Below are 26,459 nucleotides of genomic sequence, written 5' to 3'. Positions count from 1 at the left end.
TCAATGGCTTATTGATCAGTGTAATTGTAACATATTTTATACATTAAAATTGGGGCTTTTTCTTGATAATTTCATGTTTTGTTTTCAGACCAGTCAGGTGTGCAAGGTGTGTGTGAGACATTACGAAACATAAAATTTTGCTGTTTTTATTTACCTTGTCAGGATAATATCAAAGGACATTATTAACAACAATAATGAACTATATAATTGTGAATTGAAGCTGTCTTTTTTTAGTTTATTTGTATTGTTTTTTTATGCTGGAAAAGTTTGAAAACTTAACTTTAAAATAATTGAAAAGTGCTTGAATTTCACTGTGCCTGTCCCAGTTCAATTCCAATTCCAGCTCTAATTATCATAATATAAATGTATAACATTAAAACAGATAATTATTGACACTAAATAAACCCTTTTTATAGTGGTTTTAATGCACCTAACTGGAAATGAACCAGTTCATCCCAGTGGTAAAACTCTGCTGTGATTGTTTCCAGTTTCACATCCAGTGACAGGAAGAACAGCTTGTTTTGATTCCTGTTCTTTGTGTTATTTTTAATTTTCAATCAATTTTCAAGAGGTCACTGGTGAGGCCTGTCAGTTAACAGGCTAAATGAAAATATCAGCTGGTGCTGATTCAGGCGGGAATAATAGGTTGCTCTCCTCTGTGTTCTCTGCAAAGGTTTCCACCATGTTTGTTTTCTGTTTTATTTCATGGTGAAGAAGGATTTATATCCAGTTTATTAGATGATTCTTTCTCAAATATTTTTATTATTTTCTCTTGAGGGTATCAAACTATTGTTTTGTGCTCATGCTGCAAGTCAGTAAAACTTTATTTATGCATGTTTTGAGGCATAGAGTGTTGTCACACCTGGTAGTCCGGTAGATTCGGTTTAACTTTTAAACAACATTGCAACGTTTGTTTTCTTTCACACTGCACCAAGTCAAATGAACCAAACCCTTTGAAAAACCTGTTCTCCTCCTCACCTGTGGGGGCGCTGCAACAAAAGCCACCTAATAAACAAGAAAACCTCTGAAGAAGACATGAGCGAACTTTCTTCTTCAAGAAATGTAAACAAAAAAGGATTGATGTCAGATTTTAGTGGTTGTAGGATTTCTCTTGTTTCTTTAATAAAAGACCAATTTATCACGCTGGTGTTAGACTAGCGTGTTTGTTTTGATTCCATTTACCCAGAATGCCCTGCATTCAGGCAATCTAAGTTTGCATTTTTGGCCCATATCAGAGTTTTTGTGCATTCACACCTCACCAACGTATCAGATGTTTTAGGCGACCTAGAGTTCGATTAAAGAAAATATTTGATTTTTACAGATGTGTTTTATCACCTTCAGTTATATTTTCTAAACTATTTCTTGTTTCCTTTGAAGTTTAATTTCTGTCATGGCAAAATGTGCTGCTCATTTAGTCAAAGACAGCTTTATGTCAACTAATTAAGAACATTTGCTTCAGACTTCAAATGATTTTATTTGGATAAAAGTAGTAATTTTCGCAGTAATAGTTCTGTTACTGCAGACTTAATTCATTGTTAAGCTACCAAACAATGACTTTTAGGGGGAGAAAAAACCACACACTCCTTTTTGATGTGTGTGTTTTAGGTCTACATGACCCCAGTGTGCTGATAAACATGTGGAAAGTTGGGGATTTTAGTTTGAGAGTTAAATGACATACTCAAGTGTCAGACGTTGGTGTTCAGCAGGACAGGAAGTTCAACAGGAAGGAGAAAGTGCAGGGAAGTAACACCACTTCCTCCTCAGGACTGGCTCAGGTCACTGGAGGAAACAGCTTCAGTGTGTTAAACCTCTTTTCTCTGTTTAGTCAGTCAAAATCTGCAACATCAAAGCTTTGTATTAAAGATGTTTCCTGGCATTTTTATGTTGTGATGTGCTGAATTTGTGCAAACTTTGCTTTTTTTCTGCAGCAAGTTCACACATGGTGTCAGAAGTGAGAAACAGAGGTGAAAACATTAGTTTGTATTTTTTTAATGTTGGTTTAGGATCATCATGACATGCTGCTGGAGATCGAGAGAGATAAAGCCATCACAGACAAGGTCATACTCATCCAGAAGGTGGTGCGAGGCTTTAAGGACAGGTACTCGACATCCTTTTAAACAGATTAATTAAAGATTTTGCAAATTTATCACCTGAATACCATAAATATTTGTATTTGAGAAAATGTTATATTTATTGCTTGTTTCACATTTGTCTTTATGGCGTAAAGCATTTTGAACTGCCCTGTTTCTGAAATATTCTATGGAAAACTTGACTTGGAAGATTTTGAGCTATTTTGTAAAGGAGAGATTATTAACTCTTAAAGCCAAACAAAAATCTTAACATTTTTTTATAATTTTCTTTATTGTTTTTAATCAGATCTAACTTCCTGAGGATGAGGAAGTCGGCGGTGTTGATCCAGAAGACATGGAGAGGCTACCTGTGCAGGAAGAGCTATGGAGCTGTGAGGATGGATTTCACAGATTAGGGCTGTGCGATAAACCAATTTAATTGATTAATCATTTTTTTGGTTTTTGAAGATTTAATTTTAGGAAAATATACATTTTTTCACCAACGTAGTCCTTGATTATCTGTTACTCAAAGTAGGAAAGCTGTGTCAGACGCATTTTGCACCTATAAAGTGGGCGAGCAATGACTTAAATAATACTTGCTTGTGAAAATCTGCCTTCAGGAAAATACTTAAAAATAAATATTAGCATAAAAATGTGCTTAGATGTAAATACTGCAGTTACTGCAGCACATGGTTTCATGCTGCCATAGATCTACAGTTGGAATCTACATACATAAAATCAAGCGTAACTTCACTTACTGATCTTTGATTTGACATCCAGTAAGTGTCGTGACAAAAAATTGAATGTTTTCTACCAGTTTCCTTCATGCAGACGAACGTGTTAGTTGCTGTCGATCACAGTTTCATTCAACTGGACATTAGGTCGGCCGCAGGCCTAGATCCATTTCTTTCCAGCATCATGTCAATTAATCGCGATTAATCGTTAACTAATTTTGCAATCAATTAATTGTTAACAGGAGTATAGCGACTAAAAATAAACCATTTGCTGATAAAACATCATATTTAAAGCAATAATTCAACCAAAACTGTTCACTTAAAATAATAATAATAAAAAACTTTGTAAGTATGTTCTACCCAGAACTCCTCTAGTGGCATAGTTTTACCTTTACCTTGGTTCAGATTCTATTAAGCAAATTTTGCTGTCCAATTATTAATTAATTAATCCAAAAAAAATTTCACCAGATCAGTCCTGAGCTTTTTCACACATTGATGTTAGAAGATGAATCTACAAACTATCAGATGTTCACTAAGGTAATTCTATGTCATTGCATTTTAGGTAATAAAATGTTTATTTTCTTATTTTAAAAAGGGATTGAATTATTTGTTTATTTACATCTTTTAATGTGTGCAAAAAATTATTTTAGTGGCTAAATGTAAAATCTGCACAATGTGGCAAATTAAAAAAAAAATCAGATTAATCGTCAGAATAATCTCTAGTTGCAGCCCCAGTTCAGAGTGACGTCAGCCCGTGTTTTACAGCCTCAAATCTTTTGGACAGAAGTTAAAACCGGGAATTGAATTTGGTATGAAATAAAGAGATTTTATTTTTAAGCCACATCGCCCAGCCCGAACACACAGAAGCATAAATAAAAATACCAAAGATCATGAAGCTAAAAGCCTTTTCCTCTCTTTCCTTCGTCCCGACAGATGCGAGCGGGCTTTTCTCGCCTCCAGGCTCTGGTTCGTTCCAGGAAGTTGTGTGCATCTTACCATGTGGCCCGCCAGCGAATCACGGGCTTCCAGGGCCGCTGCCGAGGTTTCCTGGTGCGTCGGGCGTTCAGGCACCGGCTGTGGGCTGTCATCACCATCCAGGCATACACCAGAGGCATGATCGCTCGCCGGCTGTACAAGAGACTAAAGGGCGAGGTAAACACAAAATCAGTTTAATCTGATTATCTGTAATTACATTCTACGTTTCTAAAAATGAGCTTCCACCAGACCTGACTACATTTTTACTGTCCTGCATGGTAATTTAAGATATCTGGATTCACATTCTGACTAGTAAGAATAATAATTCAAGATATCTTCGATTACATTTTGACGAGTCAAAATTCCTTTCAAGATATGATGATATCAACGGATTTGTTATTTGAAAGGTCACACATCTGTAATTACAATATGTCAAACTGAATTAGTCAAAATTTGTTTTTTAAAGGAATTTTGAATTGCCGTTCCAGATATCTATAATTTAGTTTTGACTAGTCGTTATTTGCTTTCATTTTAATTTACCCTAGTCAAATCTATGTACCTCCTAATTAAAATATTTTTAAAATTAGAATTATGACTAGTCAGAACAAACAGAAAAAACTTAAATTTACTGTATGACTGGTCATAATAACATTTTTGTTATCTGAAATATGTGATTCAGATAGACAGTAATTAATTTTAGATATCTTGAATTTAAACGTCTGTACAAATTAGTAGTAAATCTGACGTCATTTATGCCAGCCAGAATGTAATCAGAGAGATCTCAAATAGGTATTTTGTATACTCAAAATATAAGCACTAATTTAGTAATACATCTGCGATAAACTAATTTTAGATATCTGGAATCTAAGTGGTGAAACAGATTTTATGTTAAAATGGCTTGCCATACAGCTACAGCTCTTTCACAACTGAAAAACTAATTATGAGGTCAGACATGAGTCCCTACTGAGAATCATGATCAATCAACCAGATCTGGGTTTATTTTTGTTGACTTAAAAAAAGTGAAAACATGCACTCATCTGGTCCGTCATGTTTTAATTTTCTACAACACTCTTCATTTCTTTTCCCCACTTTCCACTAATCAGTACCGCAGGAGGCTGGAGGCCGAGAAGATGCGTCTGGCTGAAGAAACAAAACTAAGGAACCAAATGTCTGCAAAAAGAGCGAAAGCTGAGGCTGAACGCAAACATCAGGTGACATTTATGACACTAAAGACACATCTAGACATATGTTGGAGAATGTTTAATATTATTTACTTTTTCTTTCTGATGTTCACAGAATAAATAAAACTGATGTTGGCGCCTGCAGCTGTGTTTTAAGCATTGAGCCTTTGGTATCATTTCTGTTCATGCATCCGTTTATTTCCCCTTCCAGGAGCGGCTGGCCCAGCTGGCTAAAGAGGACGCTGAGCGGGAGAAGAAGGAGAAGGAGGAAGCTCGTAAGAAAAAGGAGCTGGTGGAGCAGATGGAGAAGGCTCGGCTGGAGCCCGTCAACGACTCCGACATGGTGGACAAGATGTTCGGCTTCCTGGGGACGACGAACTCGTTACCCGGCCAGGAAGGTCAGGCGCCGGCTGGATTCGAGGTAAACTGACCTCAATAAAGCCCCTTTTACTGTCAGAGTATCAATCGGCCAAAATCTGAATCGGAAGGTCAGGCTTTGTAAAGATTGGTAATCGGCCAGAAAACTGCAATCGGTGCACCTCTGATACCAATTCATTATTTGTTCATGATGCGGTCATAAATCCTATAATCCACAAAGCCATCTTGAACAAAACATGTCTTTTTACATCCACAATAAATGTCATCTAATAAAATAGTTTACAAAAGGTCCAACATTCATTACAAGTTACCCCTGAAAAACTTAGAAATTTCCTTTAAATGCTTGTATTTCTCACAAAGTCTTCATTGTATTTTGTGTTATTTTGCTCTTTCTGGGGGTTTTTTCAAGTGTTTCAGGTAAAAATTGCAGGATATTAAAGTGGCTAAAGCTTTTTCAAACCTGCAGTCTGACTTATGTAAGGGATTTTCTTTACTTTTTACATAGAAAAAGGGAAAAGATTAAGTGAACTTTATTTTGCACATAAAACCTCTTAAAGATTAATCTAGCAGTTTTATCAGTCAGGCTTTCCTGCGACAGGGACTGATTCCCCGTCTCCTCTCTAGGACTTGGAGCATTCCCATCATGAGCTGGTGGAGGAGGATCTGGACGAGGCTCTTCCTCTCCCTGAAGATGACGAAGAGGAGGATTTATCGGAGTACAAGTTTGCCAAATACGCAGCGACCTACTTCCAGGGCACCACCACACACACTTACGTTCGACGGCCTCTCAAGCAGCCGCTGCTGTTCCACGAGGACGAGGGAGATCAGCTGGTGAGTTTTCAACCAGCTGATCTGACTCCTAACAGGAATTTGGCCGGTCAGAAGGCTTATAGGTGACTTAAACCTAAACTTTTACCAGATGATGCAAAATATTTCACTAACTGGATTGGACTGAGCAAAATCAGTGCAATCCGGTGCAATGTGGTGTTTAAATGACCTAAAACATTTAAACACCACACAAAAAGGAGAAAGACAAGAGAGTTTAGATTTTCTTGCAGAAAATAGAATAGAATAGAATAGAATTCAACTTTATTGTCATTGCACTGTCACAAGTACAAGCAATGAGATGTAGTTTGCATCTATCCAGAAGTGCTCTACGAGATATAAATATTTATTCACAGATGTACAAGACTATGTATGTATGGACTATAAGGGGTTATAGCAAAGAGATATAGATATTGTGGATAAATATAAATATGGGAGCTATATGCACAGATTATACAGAATATACAAGAATGTTAGGGAATGGATTGTAGATAAATAATGGCAGATAGAATTTACAGGTTGTATGTGTGTGTGAAGAAACAGTCCTTGAAAATGTTCTTTTGTTACAATTTCTTGCTGCTCTGAAGCTCATCCTGCCATACTCTCCCTTTTTATTTCCTTAGGGGCGATCACTAGTTACACAGCTTATTTTGTTATCTAAAGTCGGTTACATAGCATTGTCATTTCTACAGTTATTTCTTCTGTTCTCTTGAGTGCAGACACACTGCGCCTATTGAGTTCAATTCCTGTTAATTCCTCCTGCTGCAGGGCAGGAGCTGAAAACTCTCAGAACAATGGGGAGAAACAGCACAACAACTTCACACATCAAACACAGCAAACAAAAGATTATATACTAAATATTTCTAACAGCTGGTTCAGTTTGTAAACGCTTAACTTTGAGAAGAACTTCTTTTAAAACACAATCTGCCTCTAGAGCTGAAACGATCAATGTAATTAATCAAGACTAATCAATTATTGAGATAATCGTTGACTAATTTAGTAATCACTTAATCGTTAACTAGAGTATACACACTCAAAAAAAGGCCATTTGCATTTTAGTGTGCAAAAATATTCCAAGCAATATTTTTTGCCTGAAAATGTTTAAATTTTGGCAAAAATAAATGTTTTTCTAATTTAAAAAAAAAGTTGAACTATTTGTTTATTTACTTTTTTTTTTTACATATTTCTGGTATTGTATAAAAAAGCCTTTATTGGTTAAAGAAAAAATCTGCAGAATATGGAAATTTTCTTATTCGATTAATCAGTTTATCATCAAAAAATCAATAGAATAATCGATTACTAAAATAATCGTTTGTTGCATTCGCTTCTGTCTCCACGTAAATGTTAAACACGATCAGCTCAGCTCGTTCTGATCAAAAGTAGGTAAATCCGAATTAAGACTTTCCTTTGAGTAACGTTTTTCCATTGGAACCTGATGAAATGTGTTTGACCTTTGCACCCTGTGAGGCTGCGCTGGCCGTCTGGATCACAGTGCTGAGGTTCATGGGAGATCTACCGGAGCCAAAGTACCACACGGCGATCAGCGACGGAAGCGAGAAGATCCCCGTCATGACCAAGATCTACGAGACGCTGGGGAAGAAAACCCACAAGAGGGAGCTGCAGGCGCTGCAGGGGGAGGCGGAGGTGAGGACGAGAGGTCAAGAGGTCAAAATCTAAACTGCTTACTCATTCTGGAATTGTTATTATTATTTAAAAATTAGGAATAAAAGACGATAGTCTCGGTTTATTGTGAAAATTCAAGCATGCTATTACTTTCGTAGACAGAGCGCTGCTGTGTGACGTCCAACGTTCTTCCTCCTCTCTTTGGGATGTGAACATTCACACAGAAATCTAATTCTGCATTATTCAGCAGTATAAACGATTTTTAGCAAAAAGTCAGAATTGACCTGCCGTGTGAACGTAGCTTTACATGTTACAGGCAATTTTTACAGTCAACAGTGAAGATAAAAACTGTTCTGCTAATATAAGAATGTAAGCAGGAAATATTCTGCCAGAAATGAGGAAAACCTATACAAGTGTGTAAAATTTAAATTCTATTGCTTATTTATCAACACTTTATTTACTTTTGCCAAACATCTTCATCGTTTATAGTGTTTTGTTTAAGAGTTGTTTGTTTTTTTTCCCTTGAGACAACTCCTTCTGAAAGCTTGAAGAAAAACAGCGTCCGACACAAACTGGTTTCCCTGACCTTGAAGAAGAAATCCAAGATCACAGAGGAGGTAAGACGTCTGGAGGCAGAGAGGGAGGTCCGCCTTTGGAGAGTAGAAAAAAAACAACACATAGAAAACACGCCGTTATGTGTTTCAGGTCACCAAGCGCCTCAATGATGGCGAGTACGGTCTCCACGGCAACAGCATGTTGGAAGATCGGCCGACTTCCAACCTGGAGAAACTTCACTTCATCATCGGAAACGGGATCCTGAGGCCGACGCTGAGGTAAGCGGTGAGAAAACGAGTCAATCATGCAGGGAAGGAACCAAATTAAAGCTTGGTTCAGTTTTTGTTTCGTCAAGAAGAACACAGGTTTTTCAATTCAACCAGATTTCCTTGTTTTTATCGCCTTCACTGTATTTAGATGTTGTTTTTTTCTTTGTTTCAACTTATTCTAATATTTTCTTTGTGTTGAAATTTTACATTTTAATTTGATACAATTGAAAATATCTAATATGGATGGGTGATACAGACTCAAGATTTTACCACATTATTTAGAGATTTTTATTGTGTCTTTGCTGTTTTTTGTTTTGTTTCTTAACAAACTCAAACCCTGCTCTTGTAAAGATTATCTATTGGGATTTAGGTTTCTTCAGTAAATCGGTTACATAAGGCAGTGATTCACACAGTTATTGGTTTTCTTCAATTTACTGATATTTATTGTTGTTACATTGAAAGCAGAAAATAAAAGCAGCAATCAGAAAATAATCTTTTGAGGTTACCAGATGTCATCAGTTGAAATTCATCGTTGTCACAATAAATAAAAATTTTAATCAGAATTATAATATAATAATGGAGTATTGCCTCTTTTTACAGAGATGTGAAAAATGATTGCCTCATTCCTGATTTTCTGATTTTTTGTTTGTCACATTCCACTGTTTTAGAAGATCAAACCAATTTAAATTTAAATATAATAAAATAGTTTTTAACTTAAGGTGTTTATTATTAAACGAGAAAATGTAGTGAGACAAATGAAAAAATGGAAAACCAGGAAGGGGGCAAACGCTTCACACCACTGCATACTGGTAATAGTTACGGCAGGATGTTCAAACGTTTGAAAAATATTTAAATTCTAACAACAAAAACTGTCTTATTATTACCAGTCCAACTAAAAACTGGACTCAACATTTTAATAAAATAATCAAAGGTGTAAGATTTCTGTAGCCAATGAAAATCATTGTAGATTAAAAAGGACCTCAAAGATTTTCCAGATAAAAAAAATCAACAAACTATTACCTATTTTATTTTATTGTCTTTTCAGTAACAAGGCGCACTGCTGATTTATTTTGCCAGATGTGCTAGGCGGCCATGATCAGGTCTGCATTTTAGTAAAAGTTGTTGGATGTTTGTTGTCCTTCTTACTATTAAAATAAATTAAATTCGAAGCAAAAACCTGGATGAATGCTTGTGTTGGACCTTATGTTTTCCTTTGAAAAATGTTAAATTGCTTATTTTTTAAATGAAATTTGCACGCTAAAACTGTTTTTAAGTGGGTATCTGTATTAAACTTTCTTCCTGAACTGGCAAACCACATTTAAGCCATTATTAATTGGTGATGAAGGACCGCCCAAAATCATTTTGATGGCCGCAAATGGCCCCGGGCCGCACTTTGGACAACCCCGGGTTAGGGTAATGTTTGGGTTTGGCATAAATCCAGTTACCGAAATGAATGGAAGTCAGTAATACAAAGTGGGTAGAAATATGAACTTGTATGTGTGTGTGGGTGTGTGTGTGTGTGTGTGTACACCAGGTTTTCATATCCTTATGGGAACCTATTTCTGTCTACAATGTGGGTTATGGGGACCATTGCTCCTTGTGGGGACATTTTCTTGGTCCCCATGAGGGAAATTGTTTTTGGGTTAGTGGTTAGGTCTGTGATGGCTAGGGTTAGGATAAGGGTAAGGTTTAGGCTGTAGAAATGAATGGAAGTCAATGGAAAGTCCCTGCAAAGATAGCTAGCAAACATGTGTGTATGTGTGTGTGTCAGGGATGAGATCTACTGTCAGATCTGTAAGCAGCTGAGTCAGAACCCGTCCAAAAGTTCCCACGCGCGCGGCTGGATTCTCGTCTCACTCTGTGTCGGCTGCTTCGCCCCATCAGACAAATTTGTAAAGGTCAGAATCAAAACAGTGACGTAAAATAAACTTTAGTTTATTGAATAAAACACGGCTTCATGAAGGTTGTCTGTCCGTAGTACCTGAGGAACTTCATCAGAAGCGGGCCGCCGGGTTACGCTCCGTACTGTGAAGAAAGGCTGAGGCGAACGTTTGTGAACGGGACGCGAACACAGCCTCCATCTTGGCTGGAGCTGCAGGTATGAACTCACCGATCTGCTTCAAGCTGCAGCATTATTCAGGTCAAATCAGTTTGACCTGAGTTCTGAAATCAACACTCAGGCCACCAAGTCCAAGAAGCCCATCATGTTGCCCGTGACGTTCATGGACGGCACGACTAAAACGCTGCTGACCGACTCGGCGACGACAGCCAAGGAGCTCTGCAACGCTCTGTCCGACAAGATCAACCTGAAGGACCGCTTCGGCTTCTCTCTGTACATCGCTCTGTTCGACAAGGTCGGACCACAAACCGCTGATCCTCGTTTCCAGCTGCAATATCTGCTGCTTTTAATGGCTTAATCAATGATCAGTTACTCTAATGGTTGATTCTTAAATGAAACGAGGTGAAACATTTAATGCAGGCATGATGTTTTTGTTTCATCCATCCATCCATCCATCCATCCATCCGTTCATAATCCATCCATCGATCATCCATCCATCCATCCATCCACCACTTATCTCTACTCTTCTCTATTTATTTTTCTCTCTTTTTTCTCTTTCTCTTTTTCTCTCCATCTCTCTCTCTCTCTCTCTATTAGCATGTAGCTACGTTTGCGAATCTCTTTTGTAACGCTGTTGCCGTGACAACCCTTCCCCCCTCCTGCAGGTCTCGTCTTTAGGCAGCGGCAACGATCACGTGATGGACGCTGTGTCGCAGTGCGAGCAGTACGCCAAGGAGCAGGGCGCTCAGGAGAGGAACGCCCCCTGGAGGCTGTTCTTCAGGAAGGAGATCTTCACGCCGTGGCACAGCCCAACCGAAGACCAAGTCGCTACAAACCTCATCTACCAGCAGATCGTCCGAGGCGTCAAGTTTGGGGAATACCGCTGCGACAGGGTGAGTAGCTTTATTCTAAATGTAAAATGTAAAAGAATGTCGAAAGTAATCTAAAATTAAGGCCGCACATTGCAAAACCACAAAGTCTTACTAAGTATTTATAGCTAGTTTTTGGTGCAAACATTAAGACAAAACTAACTTATAAGTAACTTTTCAGCAAGAAATAGGAGTCATAATTCTTGAATATAAATTAAAAAGCAGATTTTTTCACTTACAACAAGATGGTTTTCCTTGTTATAAGTGAAATAATCTGCCAATAGAACTAGAACTTTTTAATTTATATTCAATAATTATTTACTTAAAACAAGCTCCTATTACTTCTATAAAAGATTTTCTTTTGTACATTTTTTTGTCATTATAGAGGCTTTACATTTAATTTATAAAGATCTTACAAAGTCTTAAATTTGAGTTAAACCTGCAGAAGTCCTTTAAAACACTGAAATCCCATCCAATCACATACATACAAAACAACATCTCAAAGATTTCCAGGTTTCTTTTTAACTTTATTTTATCTGTAGACACTTTATTAATATGCTTTCAATTCAATTCAGGTTTATTTGTGTAGCACATTTCAGCAGCAAGGCATTCAAAGTGTTTGACATCATAAAAACACAAAGTCAAGGAACACAGAGTCAGCAATTGAAGCATCACATTTTGTCAAGTGCCATCATTACACATCAAAATGTTGATTAATGTTTCATTCATAATGTTTCAAAAGTATCTCTACACAGGTGGGTTTTAGTCTAGATTTAAGGGAACTCTTAAATCTAAATCTGTTTTGGCTGTTTTACAATTTTTCTGTAAGTTTGTTCCAGATTTGTGGAGTAATTAATATACAGCTGTTTATTGTGTTTTTAGATATTTATATTCAGTGGGGTATATTTTGTTACTGTACTGCTGTAACAAGTGAATTTTCCCACTCTGATTAATAAAGGACTATTCTATTCTGTGATCTTATAATCTATTAACGGGTTTCGTTAATAGATCAGAACTGAATAGGTAAATAACTGATGAGGACAAATCAAAGTTTCGTTCCCTCAAATCCACCCTGACCTCTGTGTTTCTGCGTCTCCAGGACGACCTGGCGGAGCTGGCCTCGCAGCAGTATTATGTTGATTATGGTTCGGAGATTCTTCTGGACCGCCTGCTGAGCCTCATCCCGTCCTACGTTCCGGACAGAGAGATCGGCACGTCCAAGACGGTGGAAAAGTGGGCTCATTTCATCATGGCTGCACACAAAAAGGTACAAGAAAATGCATTTAGAGGTTATAGAGGCGGAACTGCCTGCAGTTCCTGAAGTTTAAAGGATTTATTTTCTGTTATAACGTCTCTGTTTTGCTGACTCAGGCTATTTACGCCCAGAAGAGGTTCGACTCTCAGAAGGTGAAGGAGGAAGTGGTGGACTTTGCTCGCCATAAGTGGCCGTTGCTGTTCTCCCGTTTTTATGAAGCGTTCAGGTTCTCAGGTCAGAACCTTCTACATCATCAGAGATTAAATAAATTCATGTTTTATTAAAACCTGTCATGATAACAAATTTTGTTAGTGTGGATAATAAATTGTGTCAGAAGTCATTGCAATAAATGATAATATTGTTTTGAGATGATTTTCAACTAATATAATGGTATAATAATGCAATAACAGGTTCTCAAAGATCAACAAACCTTAAATTCTAATGAACATGTATCACTGAAACTAGAAGATGTTTGAAATGTCCAAAATAAACAAACAAAACAACAAAAAACAACAAATTATAAAGCCTCAATAAACAAAATTGTCCTTTTAAAAACAGGGCTGGTTGAGACCAAAACAACAGACTGAAAACTTTCATCCAATTTTTGGTAGAAAGAGAAAAACAATAAATCAAGTAATTGGAAATTATTGCGCTTGTTTTAATTTATAATGCGATTAATTGTTTTATTGCAAATTGCAACAAGCCTAGTGAGGATCTTCTACATCATGAGATAAATATAGATAATATAGATATGATACATATTTTATTAAAGCAGTTATTACTGGGACAAACAATAATTGTTTTGAAACCATTTTCAACTAACATGATAATAATATTACAAGTTTTGCCTCTCAAAGATGAATAAACTTTAATTTTGTGCAGAATGCTGGAACTGGAAGACATTTTAAATGTCCAAAATAAAACACTAAACAATAAAAATAAATAGGAAAGAAATAAAAACTTGACGCACAACCAACACATAAATAAAATTGACAATGAAAATGTTCATCACCAGAATTGAAATTTTAGTTTATCATGCGACTAGCGGCTTAATTTGATCCTCTTCCACATAAAAAAACCATCTTGTTCTTTGGTGGAAACCAGTAAGTTTCCTCTGTTCCTGTTGTTTTTGGCTCTCAGGTCCCAGTCTGCCTAAAAACGACCTGATCGTTGCCGTCAACTGGACCGGCGTTTACTTTGTTGACGAGCAGGAGCAGGTCCTGCTGGAACTCTCTTTCCCAGAAATCATGGCGGTTTCCAGCAGCAGGTCATCGCTCTTCCTCCTCGACCCAAACCGACCCAGACCCGAGCGTTCACGTCCAGAATCTGACCTGCTTTTGTTTTTACAGGGGAGGAAAGCTGCAGGGTCAGAGTTTCACTTTGGCAACCATCAAGGGAGAAGAGTTCACCTTCACCTCCAACAACGCAGAAGACATTCGGGACTTAGTGGTGACCTTTCTGGAGGGTTTGAGGCAGAGGTCAAAGTTCGTGGTTGCGCTGCAGGACAGCTCCAATGCTGGTAAGTCCTGAGCTGCGTTCCCACAGCTTTGACCCAAATCCGACGTTTTTACGGCACGCCTTATTGCAGGCTGAACTGAAAACCTTGTGACTTTGTGCTTTTACTACACATAATATTGGCTGTTTTTCCGGGTTTTGAAATATATTTTTACCTTATTTTCTTACATTGCAGTAAGAAAATACTATAATGTAACACAGGAAATGACATAATGGATACGTAGATACTGGCTAAAACTAAACATGAAGATGTAAGGTGAAAAAATAAGCCTAAGTAGTTTTTAATGAAAATTGTCGTATTAGTTTTGGTAGTTTTATAGTTCCTTAGATCACCAAGGCATTCATGCTTCTGTGTCCCAAATATCTGTAATTCTCTTTTGCAGTGATCATATACGTATATTGATAATTGGAAAATTACATTACAAGCTCCAGAGACACAGAAGTTTCTAACTTCTTTTATTTTAGAAATTCATGCTTATTCATTGGAAATCATTTAAATTAGTTTCTGCTCAGTAAATTTTACTTCAATTCCTTGAAGAGTTTTATACAGCTTGTTAATTGTGTTGATTTAAAGATGGCCGATGTGACGCATGTATTCATCTCCTCATCCCCACATTAAGGTGTGTTTATGTCTTCCTGCCGCAGGTGAGGAGTCGACCTTCCTGAGCTTTCTCAAGGGCGACCTGATCATTTTGGACCAGGATACCGGGGAGCAGGTCCTCAACTCCGGTTGGGCGCATGGCATTAACGAACGAACCAATCAGAGAGGAGATTTCCCAGCTGACTCTGTTTACGTTCTGCCATCCATGACTCGTCCCCAACCAGAAGTAGTGGTAGGTGAAAAAATAAATCGCACACGAAACCTTCTGATGATGTGTTTTTTTAAGTGTTTACAGTAAATTAGGTTTGCTTGTTTCATATTTTCCTAAAAGTTTTCTTTAAATCGTAGAAAATATTTTTCCCCTTTACTCCACCCAATTAGGCGCTGGTTACCATGACACCAGACCAGCGGCAGGAGTCGGTTCGTGTTTCTCAGATCATCCTGCCAGAGACGGATGACAGACAGAAACCCTACACTCTGGAGGAGTTTTCTTATGACTATTTCAGGTACAAATGTGTACAACCTGAATATTTATGTGCAAAATGTTAAACACAAAAGAGTGAGACGTCTACTTGGAGACACCAATTTATTGTTTACACTCTCACATGAAAATTGCTGCAAACAGATATCCGATGATACAGCTGAACATATTTAAAAAGCAATAGTAAAGCATTAGTAGAGCCTGCTTGGTTTTTTGAGGTGCTTGTGTTGTTTTTAGAAGCAGTTGAGATCCAAGTGGAAGTACAAAAATGTGCAAAATGTGTATTTTTCATAATATGTCCCCGTTAATCTATTGTGGACATGACCTGCCATTTCCAGACCTCCTCCCAAACACACCCTGAGCAGAGTGATGGTGACCAAAAATCGAGGGAAAGACAAGATGTGGAGCTGCACCAGAGAGCCGCTCAAGCTGCCGCTGCTGAAGAAGGTCGTCAGCCATGAGGAGCTGGCGCAGGAGGCCTGCATGGCCTTCATAGATATCCTTTAAACACAACAAATATTACGAATATACACAGGCTCATTCGTTACATTGAATAGAACCACTTCATTAACTAATTGAGTTAATCTGAAATGTAAAAGAAATGTTTTTGTCAGGTTGACAATCTGTGTTGGTCAGAAGTTGCAGACGCTGATTGTGGCTAAAGTTGAATCACTTTACAACAAACAAATGCATTAAAACAAATTTTAATCCATTTTTGATTTTCTCTAATTCACAAAGAGTCAAAATTATACATATAGGCACAAATATATTCATATTGTGTACTACAGAGTGTAGAGGGGTCTTCAGTGTCTTAATATCTGGTTAGTGAGTTCCTTTATCACCATAGAAAGGGTTAATTTTTCTTTGGGCTGAAATAATTAATTGCATTAATCGTGATTTATCGATTATTGAAATAGTCATCCACTAATTTAGGAAGTGATTAATTGAAAAATGGAGCATAGAGACTCAAAAAAATCTGTTGGCTTAAAGAACAACACACTCAGAGCAGTAATAAGACAGAACTGTGCAAAAAATATAAATACATTTCACATTTAAGATTTTTAAAGATCTTTGTCTGTAAATACGTTCTACCCAAAAGCCCTAAAGTGGCAGTTTTACCTTCACCTTGTTCAAATTTTGTAAAGAAAATCTCCTATTGAGAACCTTTTCTATTCAATTATTAATGGGATAATTAAAAAAAATGTTTTTTAACTGCATTCTTTGCTACAAGTAATCAACCTGTAACTAAAGGAATGCTCTGATTTAACCAAAAAAATTATTTGAATTATTTGTTTGTAGTTTTTAATGTATTTCCAATATTGTATGAAATAAGCTAAAGTGGTTAAATGGGAAATCCACAGAATGTGCCTTTTAAAAAAAATGACTAATCATCAGAATAGATTAATATTCTTAATCACTTATCGAATGATCCAGTATTCAGAACAATAACAGCTGTTTATGCCTGATGGATGTTTGTAAGCTTCTGTCCAAAATTACAGATTAACAACAGGAAGTTTATCAGGTCTTTGACTCCTTGACCTTTGATCCCACCAATGATGAAGTACATGGGCGACTACCCGTCCAAACGGATGCGCTCCGTCAACGAGCTGACAGACCAGATCTTTGAAGGAGCTCTGAAGGCCGAACCGCTGAAAGACGAGATCTACTGTCAGATCATCAAGCAGCTCACTGACAATCACGTCAAGTGTGTAAACTGACATAAACCATAAAAACAGGAAGTTTAGTCCTAGAGCTGAGGACCATTTAACAAACACTCACGGACCACCGGGCTTGAAATTTCCCCACAATTACACATCTTCATTTATACAACCGGAAATGAAAACATTCGTCTCTTAACTCACTTATTGTTGTTTTCTTTGTTCATCCTAGTGAATAGGGAGGTGCTGCTTTGTAAATGTGAAACATGGAAATCAAAAACTAAGTTTCTTTACTACAAAGTCTTCTGTGCAGTAATAATATTTTAGTGCTAATTGTAACTTAGAAGCACAATAAAAGAAAAATAGACTTGAGTTACTTTGACAGAAAAAAAATCCTCTTTTGCACCATTAAATATAAAAATTATCCATCATTTTCTATCTATTGTATTTATCTATTGTGTTTATTCGCCAATTAAATCATTTGTTACGTAAATAAGAATAACAATAGCTATTGATGTGTGACAGGAGCATTGTAAGTAAGCAAAGTCATAAAAAACAAAGAACAGTTCTCACCAACTGAGACTTGTTCAAAGGAATCAAATTGCTGGTGAATGACGATCATATAAATAATCCTGACCTTGTTTTCTTAACACCGGTATCTTCAGGTTTTACTTTTAGTGACCAGGTCACTAAAAAGAAAGCAACTTATCCATTATTATTTTTAAACACAATCCGTTGCTAAGCTAACTGTAGCGTCGCACTTTGAGTTGACTTCACTACAAATTAACGGTCGTTTACATGCAGTACCTTACGGACCACTAGAGGGCGACCACTGACCACCAAGGAGAGTTTCAGACTGACTTAGAGGTTTGAGTTGTAGTTTGTGATGAATTTGACCTTGTTTGAAAAGGAACTAGAATAAAAGAATCGAAGTTTTTTTTCTGAACAGGAGCTGAGCACGAGTTTCTCTCTGCTGCAGGTATAGCGAGGAGAAAGGCTGGGAGCTGCTCTGGTTGTGCACTGGTCTGTTTCCTCCCAGTAACGTTCTGCTGCCACACATCCAGCGGTTCCTCCAGTCCAAGAAACACCACCCGCTCTCTGGAGACTGCATGCAGAGGCTGCACAAAGCGCTCCGGTAAAACTAACCGCATCTCTGCTCTTGTTTTACACAAAACAACATTTAATTTCCAAATTCTGTTTGAGGGACTAAATCTCTAAAGATATGAGGAGGTTTTTTGCTCTTAAAAAAACCTTTAAAAAAATCTTTATTTTACAAAGATTTGTTTTTGATGAACATTGTTTTACTAAAACTAAAACTGAAATGATTAATCATGATTAATAATTTCATTAAATTAATTGTCAACTAACTTAGTAACCAATTAATCGCTAAAGAGTAACATATTCAGAGCAATAATTAAGCCAAAACTGTGTAAAAAAATACACATTTTGCATTTAAGATAAAAAACAAAACAGTTCTAGCTTCATCTGGTTCAAATGCAGTAAAAAAAAAAAATCTTATTAAGCACCTTTACTAGTCAGTTCATCAAAAAAATAATCAACATATCAGCGTTCACTAAAGTAATGCTGTGTTTCAATCTGAGAGGTAAAATGTTTATATTTTCTATTTAGAAATTTATTTGTTTGTTTGCATATTTATGTATTTATAATGTTGTAAAAAAGACTTAAGTGGTAAAATAAAAGTCTTATTTGTTTTGTCTTTTAATCATCAGAATAATCCATAACTGGAATAATTGTTAGCTGCAGCCCCAATAAGAAAAACTGATTTATTTCTGAGGTGCCTTCTGGTGTTTAACTAATTTGGACTTTTAAGAAAATAATAAAATATAATATCCTATCAAGGTAAAATGAAGTATATTGATTTATTCTTGTGTTAATATATATATATTTCCTGTTTTGTGTTTAAAAATGTATATATGTGGTTGATGTTTTGATATAGTGAATTAACTTTTGAGAGAAATGGAACGCAGTATAAGATTTTTGCTTCAAACTTTTTTTCCTTTAAAATTTGTGACGTGTTCATTTTGAACTGTAAATGAATAAAATCAGCAAATAAATAAATAATGTGATTTTTTTGTCCTTTTTCACAGGAACGGGTCCAGAAAGTACCCCCCTCATCTGGTGGAAGTGGAAGCCATTCAACATAAAACGACCCAAATCTTTCACAAAGTTTATTTTCCAGACGACACAGATGAGGTAGGAAGCAAAACCCCGACGCTTGAACCTTCCTCATCGACTTTCTAACCGTCCTGGACTCAAACCTGCAGGCGTTCGAGGTGGAGTCCAGCACCAAGGCGAAGGATTTCTGCCAGAACATCTCCACCAGGCTGCTGCTCAAATCCTCCGAAGGGTTCAGCCTCTTTGTCAAGATCTCAGAAAAGGTCAGAGGTCACGAACTCCACTACCAGGTTTTCAGGAGCAAAACTGAACAAAAATTATGGCAAGCTAACAGTTCAACAACCTGAAGTGATGAGAATTGCTAACGTCTGAAAGTTATAGCAAAATGTTTGTAATATCACGATAAAAGAATAAATTGTAATAAATGAATTTCTTTCATGTTGCAGGTCATTAGCGTTCCAGAGGGAGATTTCTTCTTCGACTTTGTTCGCCATTTAACAGACTGGATCAAGAAATCCCGACCAGCTAAAGACGGTTTGTTCCTGGATCCGCTGAAAGCTTGAAAATACTTGATTATGTTTAAAACAGCTACAAAAGCAGCACTTTAACATATTTTTACTCCAGTAAAAGTAAAAAGTAGTTATCAAAGAAATTACTCAGCACTGAGTAGCTGATCAAAACATTAATCATTTAGTATTTTACAAACCAACCAATCAAAATATAAAGTTATGTGGTTATTCTGATATTGTAGAGACCAAATTGAAAATAATTCAGTTACAAAAAAATAAATAAAATTCAAGTTCTTTCAATATGAACAAAAACTACAGGTGTGTGTCTGTCTGGTGAATTTTTGTTTTTCATTCAGTGAAATGACTGAATGAATTATATTCAGTAATTTTACTCAAGAGCAACAATACTTTATAATTAAAATAGTCAAGTAAAAAGTAGAGAATAATAAAAAATACTCCGAAAAGAAACGCTTTCAAAAAAGTTACTTGAGTAAATGTAACTAGTTACTGCCAAACTGAGACGTTTTTGCATCCATGTTCTAATATATTTAAATAATGCAGATTTTTTCTAAATGTCTGAAGTTAAATCAGAACTAAACTTTTCTTCTTTTTGATTAATTAGAATCATCAGAATTATTTCTATTTTCTAAATGCCTGAAAACTGAGATAGAGACATATTTGGAGAGCTTTTCTTTGTGAACTTGATGCAAATTTAAGGTTTTTAGATGAACAAAAAAGCCTTTGACGACTCGCCGCTTCTTGAACTCCTGCAGGAATCATCCCGTCTCTGACCTACCAGGTGTTCTTCATGAAGAAGCTGTGGACCAGCACAGTTCCTGGGAAGGATTCGTTCGCTGATTCTATTTTCCATTATTACCAGGTCGGCCTCATTAGATGATGATCATTCCACTGAGACTCTGCTTTCTGGTAATAATCAGCGTAATGCTGCGTTTCATCTCCTCTGTGTCGCCTTCCTCTCAGGAGCTGCCTAAGTATTTGCGTGGCTACCACAAGTGTTCTCGGGAGGAGGTTTTCCACCTCGCAGCACTGATCTTTCGGGTGAAGTTTGACGACAATAAATCCCACTTTCCTTCGATTCCCAAGATGCTCCGTGAGCTGGTTCCCCAGGACCTCATCCGCCAGATGTCTCCAGACGACTGGAGGAGGGTAAAAACATTCAGAAAACCTTTAAATCTGCACTATGTAACTTTCAAAATAATGTTTTTTACATATTGGTTAAAACTGTCACCATGTTGTGACAGTTTAATAAAAAGATTGATCTCCCACACCTACTCTTTGAGCTATGATTTCCATCTGAAGAAATGCACCAGAAGCAACCAATCAGAGCCTGGAGGAGGGGGTTAGCGCTGTCAATCAATCTTATGTACTCGCTGCTAAAAGTGCTAATGACGGAGAAACAACTTATGGTTACAGAAAAACTGTTATTCTGTCATCATTGCTAACTAGCCTTAGCATTCACAGCATTCTGTGCTAACTGCAGTGTAGCACAGAGCATCGCCACACGAGACTGTGATTGACATCGCTGAGACCCGCCTACTTACTCTGATTGGTTGTTTCTAGTTAGCCCTGGTAGAAGGCTGAGGAGCATTTTTTCACAGATGATCTGTTTTTACATGACAGTTTCAACAAATATGTAAAAAAATATATTTTATAAAAGTTACATACTGCAGCTTTAAGTGTAATAATGTTAAATAAAATGTTAACTTTTAATCTGAATTGTGATTGCAGTCTATAATCGCGTACTTCAACAAGCACCCTGGGAAATCGAGGGAAGAGGCTAAGCTGATGTTCCTGAAGATCATCTATAAATGGCCGACCTTTGGCTCCGCCTTCTTTGAGGTCAAGGTAAACAGGGCGAAGCCTGTCGAGTTCTCAGATCGGACCTGATCAACTCTGCTACGTTTTTGCTCATCAAATTTTTACTAGTGGTGCTTTTGCTGTGAAGATACTAAGAAAAGTTTAAAGGTCAAAAGGTCAACCAGCCCCCACCAACATTACCCAAATCAGACAAAATTGGTTTGTGCAACAAAATTTTTTATTTACTATCATTCCAAAGTTGTTAATAAATATTTCCATAGGTGGTAAAATTTTTAACAAATCTATACAGAAAAGGTTTATAGATTTTCACACCTTGTATTTACATGATGGCGTTTCCTCTGCAGCAAACCACGGAGCCCAACTTCCCAGAGATTCTGCTGATCGCCATCAACAAGCATGGAGTCAGTCTGATCGACCCAAAGACCAAGGTTGGTCTGCAGATCATTTACCGTTCAGATGGGGAGCTTCATGATTCCACAGGGTTGAATTTTTACATTATTAAAGCAGGAAAACCAAAAGGCTGTCTTTGTACTGCAGGACATCTTGACCACCCATCCCTTCACCAAGATCTCCAACTGGAGCAGCGGGAACACCTACTTCCACATCACCATAGGAAACCTGGTCAAAGGAAGCAAGCTGCTCTGTGAGACTTCACTGGTAGGCGACTGAGAATTAGCTTCATTTTTTACTGAGTTTACCCATCACCGTTTCTCTCTGCTTTGGAAAATAGTTTGAAATCAACAACACTGAAGGTTTTTATAGCATGAATGGACAGTTTAATGTCTGAACCTAGAAAATTACTTAAAGGTGACCTATAATGCTTCCTTGAAGAGGTTAGAATATGTCTATGGTCTATACAGAACACTTGCATTAAATTTTTTGCTGAAAATCATTTGTATGTGAGATTTCAGTCTGCTCAGTTCTTCCTATTTTGAGGTGTTGTAGGGCGTTTTGTCACTTTAAGTCCAAATGAGCTGCTGCTGGAAAATGCCCCAAACTCAACATTTACACTCACTCATGAAAATTGCTGCAAACAGATGTGCAATTATTCAACTGTACATATTTGAAAATCACTAGTAGAGCCTCCTGCACAACCAACGTGAATGCAACAAGTGGTTCCTGTATGGTAGGTCAACAACAGAACACTTATATTTTACAGCAGCCATTGTGCAGCACATACAGGGGTAAAAAAACAAAAAAACAGCTGATCAAACATGCTGGAGTTCAGCTTGGGTTGCTAGGTAACAGGTTGGGCTTTGATGTGGTTGCTAGGTAACGGGCAATGCCTGCTGATTTGTTAGATTCCAGAAGGTTTTTGAAACAACTCATTTTCACCAAAAAAACAGCTGCTGTTTGTTTTAAGCACTTTGGTTGTTTTTAGAAGCAGAAAAATATTATAGAATTAAATAAGTTTACAGAAAAATATCACAATTTGCACAGAAACATGAAGAAAGAGCCTTTAAGCACAAACTTACACAATTTATCTGTAATAAAAAACTTTGATTTGGCGTTTAGTTGCTGTCTAGTCGTTCCTGGACCTGAAACACTGAGGGCGCTTCAGTTTTCCTATTCTATTGATCACCAATCAGGCGTAATCAGCTGATCGATGGATCCTCTCTGGTCATTCAGGCGCAAACCAATTGAAATCGATGCTTTGCGTTTCCAGGGTTACAAGATGGACGACCTGTTGACCTCCTACATCAGTCAGATGCTCACCAACATGAACAAGCAGCGCTCTGGGCGGGGCCACAGTAAGTGAACGTCTTATTGGCAGGAGGCCACCGAGCTCATCCGCCTGCTGCGCCCCATTGGTCAGCACTGCAGCTGGGGGCGGAGCTTCGGCCACCAGCTGTGGTGGATGAGCCGCAGTCCTTCTGCGTATTCGACGGGATCCGACCGGACCGAGGACAGCTCGACGGCGAGCGGCGACGACCCCGGAGACGACCCCGGCGAAGGCCCCAGTCACTGGTACCAGTACAGCTGTGATGACGAAGACGAGCCGTCCAGCGAGGATGACTACCTCTGAGAGCCGAACGCCTTCAACGCGCCGCTGCCGCTTCCTTTAGATGATCAATTACCTGCTGTCAGAAATCACCTCAAATACTAATAATACAATAAAACACACAGCTGAGATTTTATCTACGACGGAGTATTAAGGCCATACCAAGAAAAATACAGTCATCAAGAGAATCAAGTTGTAATTTTACGAGAATAGTCATACGAAGATAAAGTTTTAATATTACATGAATAAAGTCATGATGTCAAGGGGACAAATGTGTAATTTATGACAGTTTATTTTCTTTCTGACTGTGATACTTCGTTATAATTATCTCCTGTAAAGGTTTTCATTTTATGTTTTAACTCTATCGCCACAAGGGGGCGACATTTTAAACCATAATCATCTGTTTCATTATACGAGTAGAATTAAAAGCAAAAAATGAAAGAAAATACTTATATATGAGCAATTTATTTTATATTAAATGACTTAACTCTGTTTTAGATTGTTTATGCATAAATGGAAATTAATAAAGTCTTAGCTGGTTGTATTACTGCATGCAGAGTAAAGAAATAATGTTCATAATGTCACGTTTTTATGCTCCAGCTGAGATAAAACTTGAAAAGAAAAATCTGAGTTTCTCGGGTTTTTTTCATTTTTCATAAATAATATTTAGGAAATGTTTTGTTTTTGATCAACAGGATGATTAAAGTGTGGCTGTCTGAAGGTCATTTAGAGGTCGAAACTGAATATTTCAGCTCTGCTTTATATTCGTATTGATCAACTCCTCCTCCGTACGCTCCTTTATGCTCCAACTACAGTCTAAATCCTCTTTCGTTCAGGAATTCAGCTAATATTTGGTTTAGATTTACCATTTTTCTGGAGCCGCCATCAAACTATAACTGAATGTTTATTGTCTTCTGACCCAAAAAATGTTTGAATTCCCTCTGAGAGGATCAGTGGATAGAAAATACAAGCGGATTAACCACATTTCACTGTAACACACATTGCAGTGTAATTATATTAAATTTAATTAGTAAAATGTTATTTTCAGAAAGAGTTTTAGTTGGAAAATAATCATTAATACAGAACAAACGTGTCAAACTGATGAAATTGAACTTAATGTATTTTGGCTCATAAAACGACTCAAGAAAATACATAATTTCTGGTTTAATGCAGGTTTTTTTCTGTCAAGATGAGTGACAGAAAAATAACCAGATCTATATCCAGGGAATTTGTTGTTTTTCTTTGCTAATTATTTTTTTTGTGAACTTGCAGAAACATCTGAGAAATTAACAGTCAAATCTTTTAAAGTGGATGGACATTGTTTATTTTTTTTAACATAAATTTTGTTTTAAAACATTTTTTATTTTTAATCTTTATAGAATAGTTTTTGTTCAGACGCTGTCTGATATTAGCTACAGCTTTGTAACATTTTGATTATTTTGAAATCACTTTAAATCCCTTAAGGAGTTATTTTATTTTGTAAAAGTTTCTCTGCGTTTGTGGGATTTTAAATAAAAACCGGCTGCATCAAACTCCAGGAACTCGACATGAAGATCAAACCCCACAGAGAAGTAAGTGAACCTTAACTCACAGGCACAGTAAAAAGAAAGTACACCCTCTTTCAGTGGATATTCCCAGTTTCAAATAACAGATTCTAAATTATTTGGGAATTTTTTTTTATAACTTAAGTGATTATTGGTAATTGACTTAAAGTGAAATAAATCTGTGTTTACAGGATCTGGTTCGGATGGATCTGCATTCCTGCATCATTTTGACGGGTAAAAACTTTTTATTCCTTTTCTGTTGTTTACCAACTAAAGTATTTACACCCCAGATTCCTCCTGCTTTTGTCCCAAACATGAAATAATCTGAGCAAATACAAAAAGCTGTTTTTAAATGATTTTATTCATTGAAGGGAAAATGGTTTTCCAAACAAACTTGATCCAACGTGGAAAAGTAATCAAACCCCAAACCCAGTAAATGGTTTTCCACCATGTTCATTGGTAACCAGTTTGTTACATCACTGTTTCTCTCTGCTTTGGAAAATAGTTTTAAATCAGCAACACTGAAGGTTTTTACAGCATGAATGGACAGTTTAATGTCTGAACACAGAACTTTGATTAGGCCACTCCCAAATCTTTATTTTATTCTTTTGAACCATTCAGATGTAAACGTGGCAAAAACATGAAATCTTACCAAGTATTTTTGTTTAGTTTCAAGTGCGAATATGTCAGTAAACTTGAAATAAGACAAAACTAATTCAAGAGTAACTTTTCAGCAAAATATATAAACTTATTGTAAGTAAATAATTCTCTAATATTGATAAAAACGTTTTAGTTCCACTGGTAGATTATTTAACTTATAACAAGACATTTTTCCCATAAGTGAAATAATAACCAGGGCAGCTAGAACTTTTAAATAAATATTAAAGAATTAACTTAAAACAAGCTCCTATATTTTGCTGAAAAGTTACTCTTGAATAAGTTTAGTCTTATTTCAAGTTTACTGATATATTTGCACTTGAAACTAAACAAAAATACTTGGTAAGAATTTCTTGTTTTTGCAGTGAAATTTACCAGATGGTTGAATTTTCTCCATGATTCTTTTCTTCCGTCTTTCTTATTAATAACTTGTGAATCTGATCAGTGAATTTTTATATTTTTACAAAATTTATGTTGTCAATCAAGTTCTATTTTAGTAATATCTATTCCTCCTTCACATAAGAAAATCATTTGAAAACTGAATTTTGGTTATTTTTGTGTCAAATTAACACTAGTTTGATGATCTGAAACATTAAAGGAGGGGTGTAAATACTTTTTCACAGCTCTGTATATGTACTTACATTCAGTGAATCTTTGAAGCAGAAAAAACAATAACTGTTAAACAGAAGAAGTTTCTTGAATCTACTTATTTTTTATCACAAACA

The 26,459-nt window shown here is 36.7% G+C and overlaps 1 protein-coding gene across 1 annotated transcript in view; it reads left to right on the top strand.

Annotated features, from left to right (window-relative positions):
- The window catches only part of myo7aa (myosin VIIAa), a 43,306-nt gene extending 19,148 nt beyond the window's left edge, over positions 1-24,158 (top strand). Inside the window, exons 19-49 of the mRNA XM_032545635.1 lie at positions 2,004-2,098; positions 2,377-2,461; positions 3,737-3,955; positions 4,882-4,989; positions 5,171-5,380; positions 5,962-6,168; positions 7,630-7,806; positions 8,313-8,402; positions 8,491-8,618; positions 10,381-10,507; positions 10,588-10,707; positions 10,790-10,963; positions 11,334-11,561; positions 12,637-12,804; positions 12,909-13,026; positions 13,933-14,059; positions 14,142-14,311; positions 14,953-15,140; positions 15,290-15,414; positions 15,728-15,885; positions 16,941-17,094; positions 18,027-18,182; positions 19,156-19,261; positions 19,333-19,446; positions 19,630-19,717; positions 20,466-20,572; positions 20,674-20,859; positions 21,442-21,558; positions 21,876-21,959; positions 22,069-22,188; positions 23,198-24,158. Coding sequence (XP_032401526.1) covers positions 2,004-2,098; positions 2,377-2,461; positions 3,737-3,955; positions 4,882-4,989; positions 5,171-5,380; positions 5,962-6,168; positions 7,630-7,806; positions 8,313-8,402; positions 8,491-8,618; positions 10,381-10,507; positions 10,588-10,707; positions 10,790-10,963; positions 11,334-11,561; positions 12,637-12,804; positions 12,909-13,026; positions 13,933-14,059; positions 14,142-14,311; positions 14,953-15,140; positions 15,290-15,414; positions 15,728-15,885; positions 16,941-17,094; positions 18,027-18,182; positions 19,156-19,261; positions 19,333-19,446; positions 19,630-19,717; positions 20,466-20,572; positions 20,674-20,859; positions 21,442-21,558; positions 21,876-21,959; positions 22,069-22,188; positions 23,198-23,290 — 4,347 coding nt within the window. The 3' untranslated portion in view covers positions 23,291-24,158. The remainder of the gene's footprint in view (positions 1-2,003; positions 2,099-2,376; positions 2,462-3,736; positions 3,956-4,881; positions 4,990-5,170; positions 5,381-5,961; positions 6,169-7,629; positions 7,807-8,312; positions 8,403-8,490; positions 8,619-10,380; positions 10,508-10,587; positions 10,708-10,789; positions 10,964-11,333; positions 11,562-12,636; positions 12,805-12,908; positions 13,027-13,932; positions 14,060-14,141; positions 14,312-14,952; positions 15,141-15,289; positions 15,415-15,727; positions 15,886-16,940; positions 17,095-18,026; positions 18,183-19,155; positions 19,262-19,332; positions 19,447-19,629; positions 19,718-20,465; positions 20,573-20,673; positions 20,860-21,441; positions 21,559-21,875; positions 21,960-22,068; positions 22,189-23,197) is intronic.
- Positions 24,159-26,459: the final 2,301 nt, after the last annotated feature.

This window comes from Xiphophorus hellerii, chromosome 18, assembly GCF_003331165.1.
Source record: "Xiphophorus hellerii strain 12219 chromosome 18, Xiphophorus_hellerii-4.1, whole genome shotgun sequence".
NCBI classification, from domain to species: Eukaryota; Metazoa; Chordata; class Actinopteri; order Cyprinodontiformes; family Poeciliidae; genus Xiphophorus; species Xiphophorus hellerii.
This window is presented reverse-complemented; position numbering and strand designations above follow the sequence as displayed.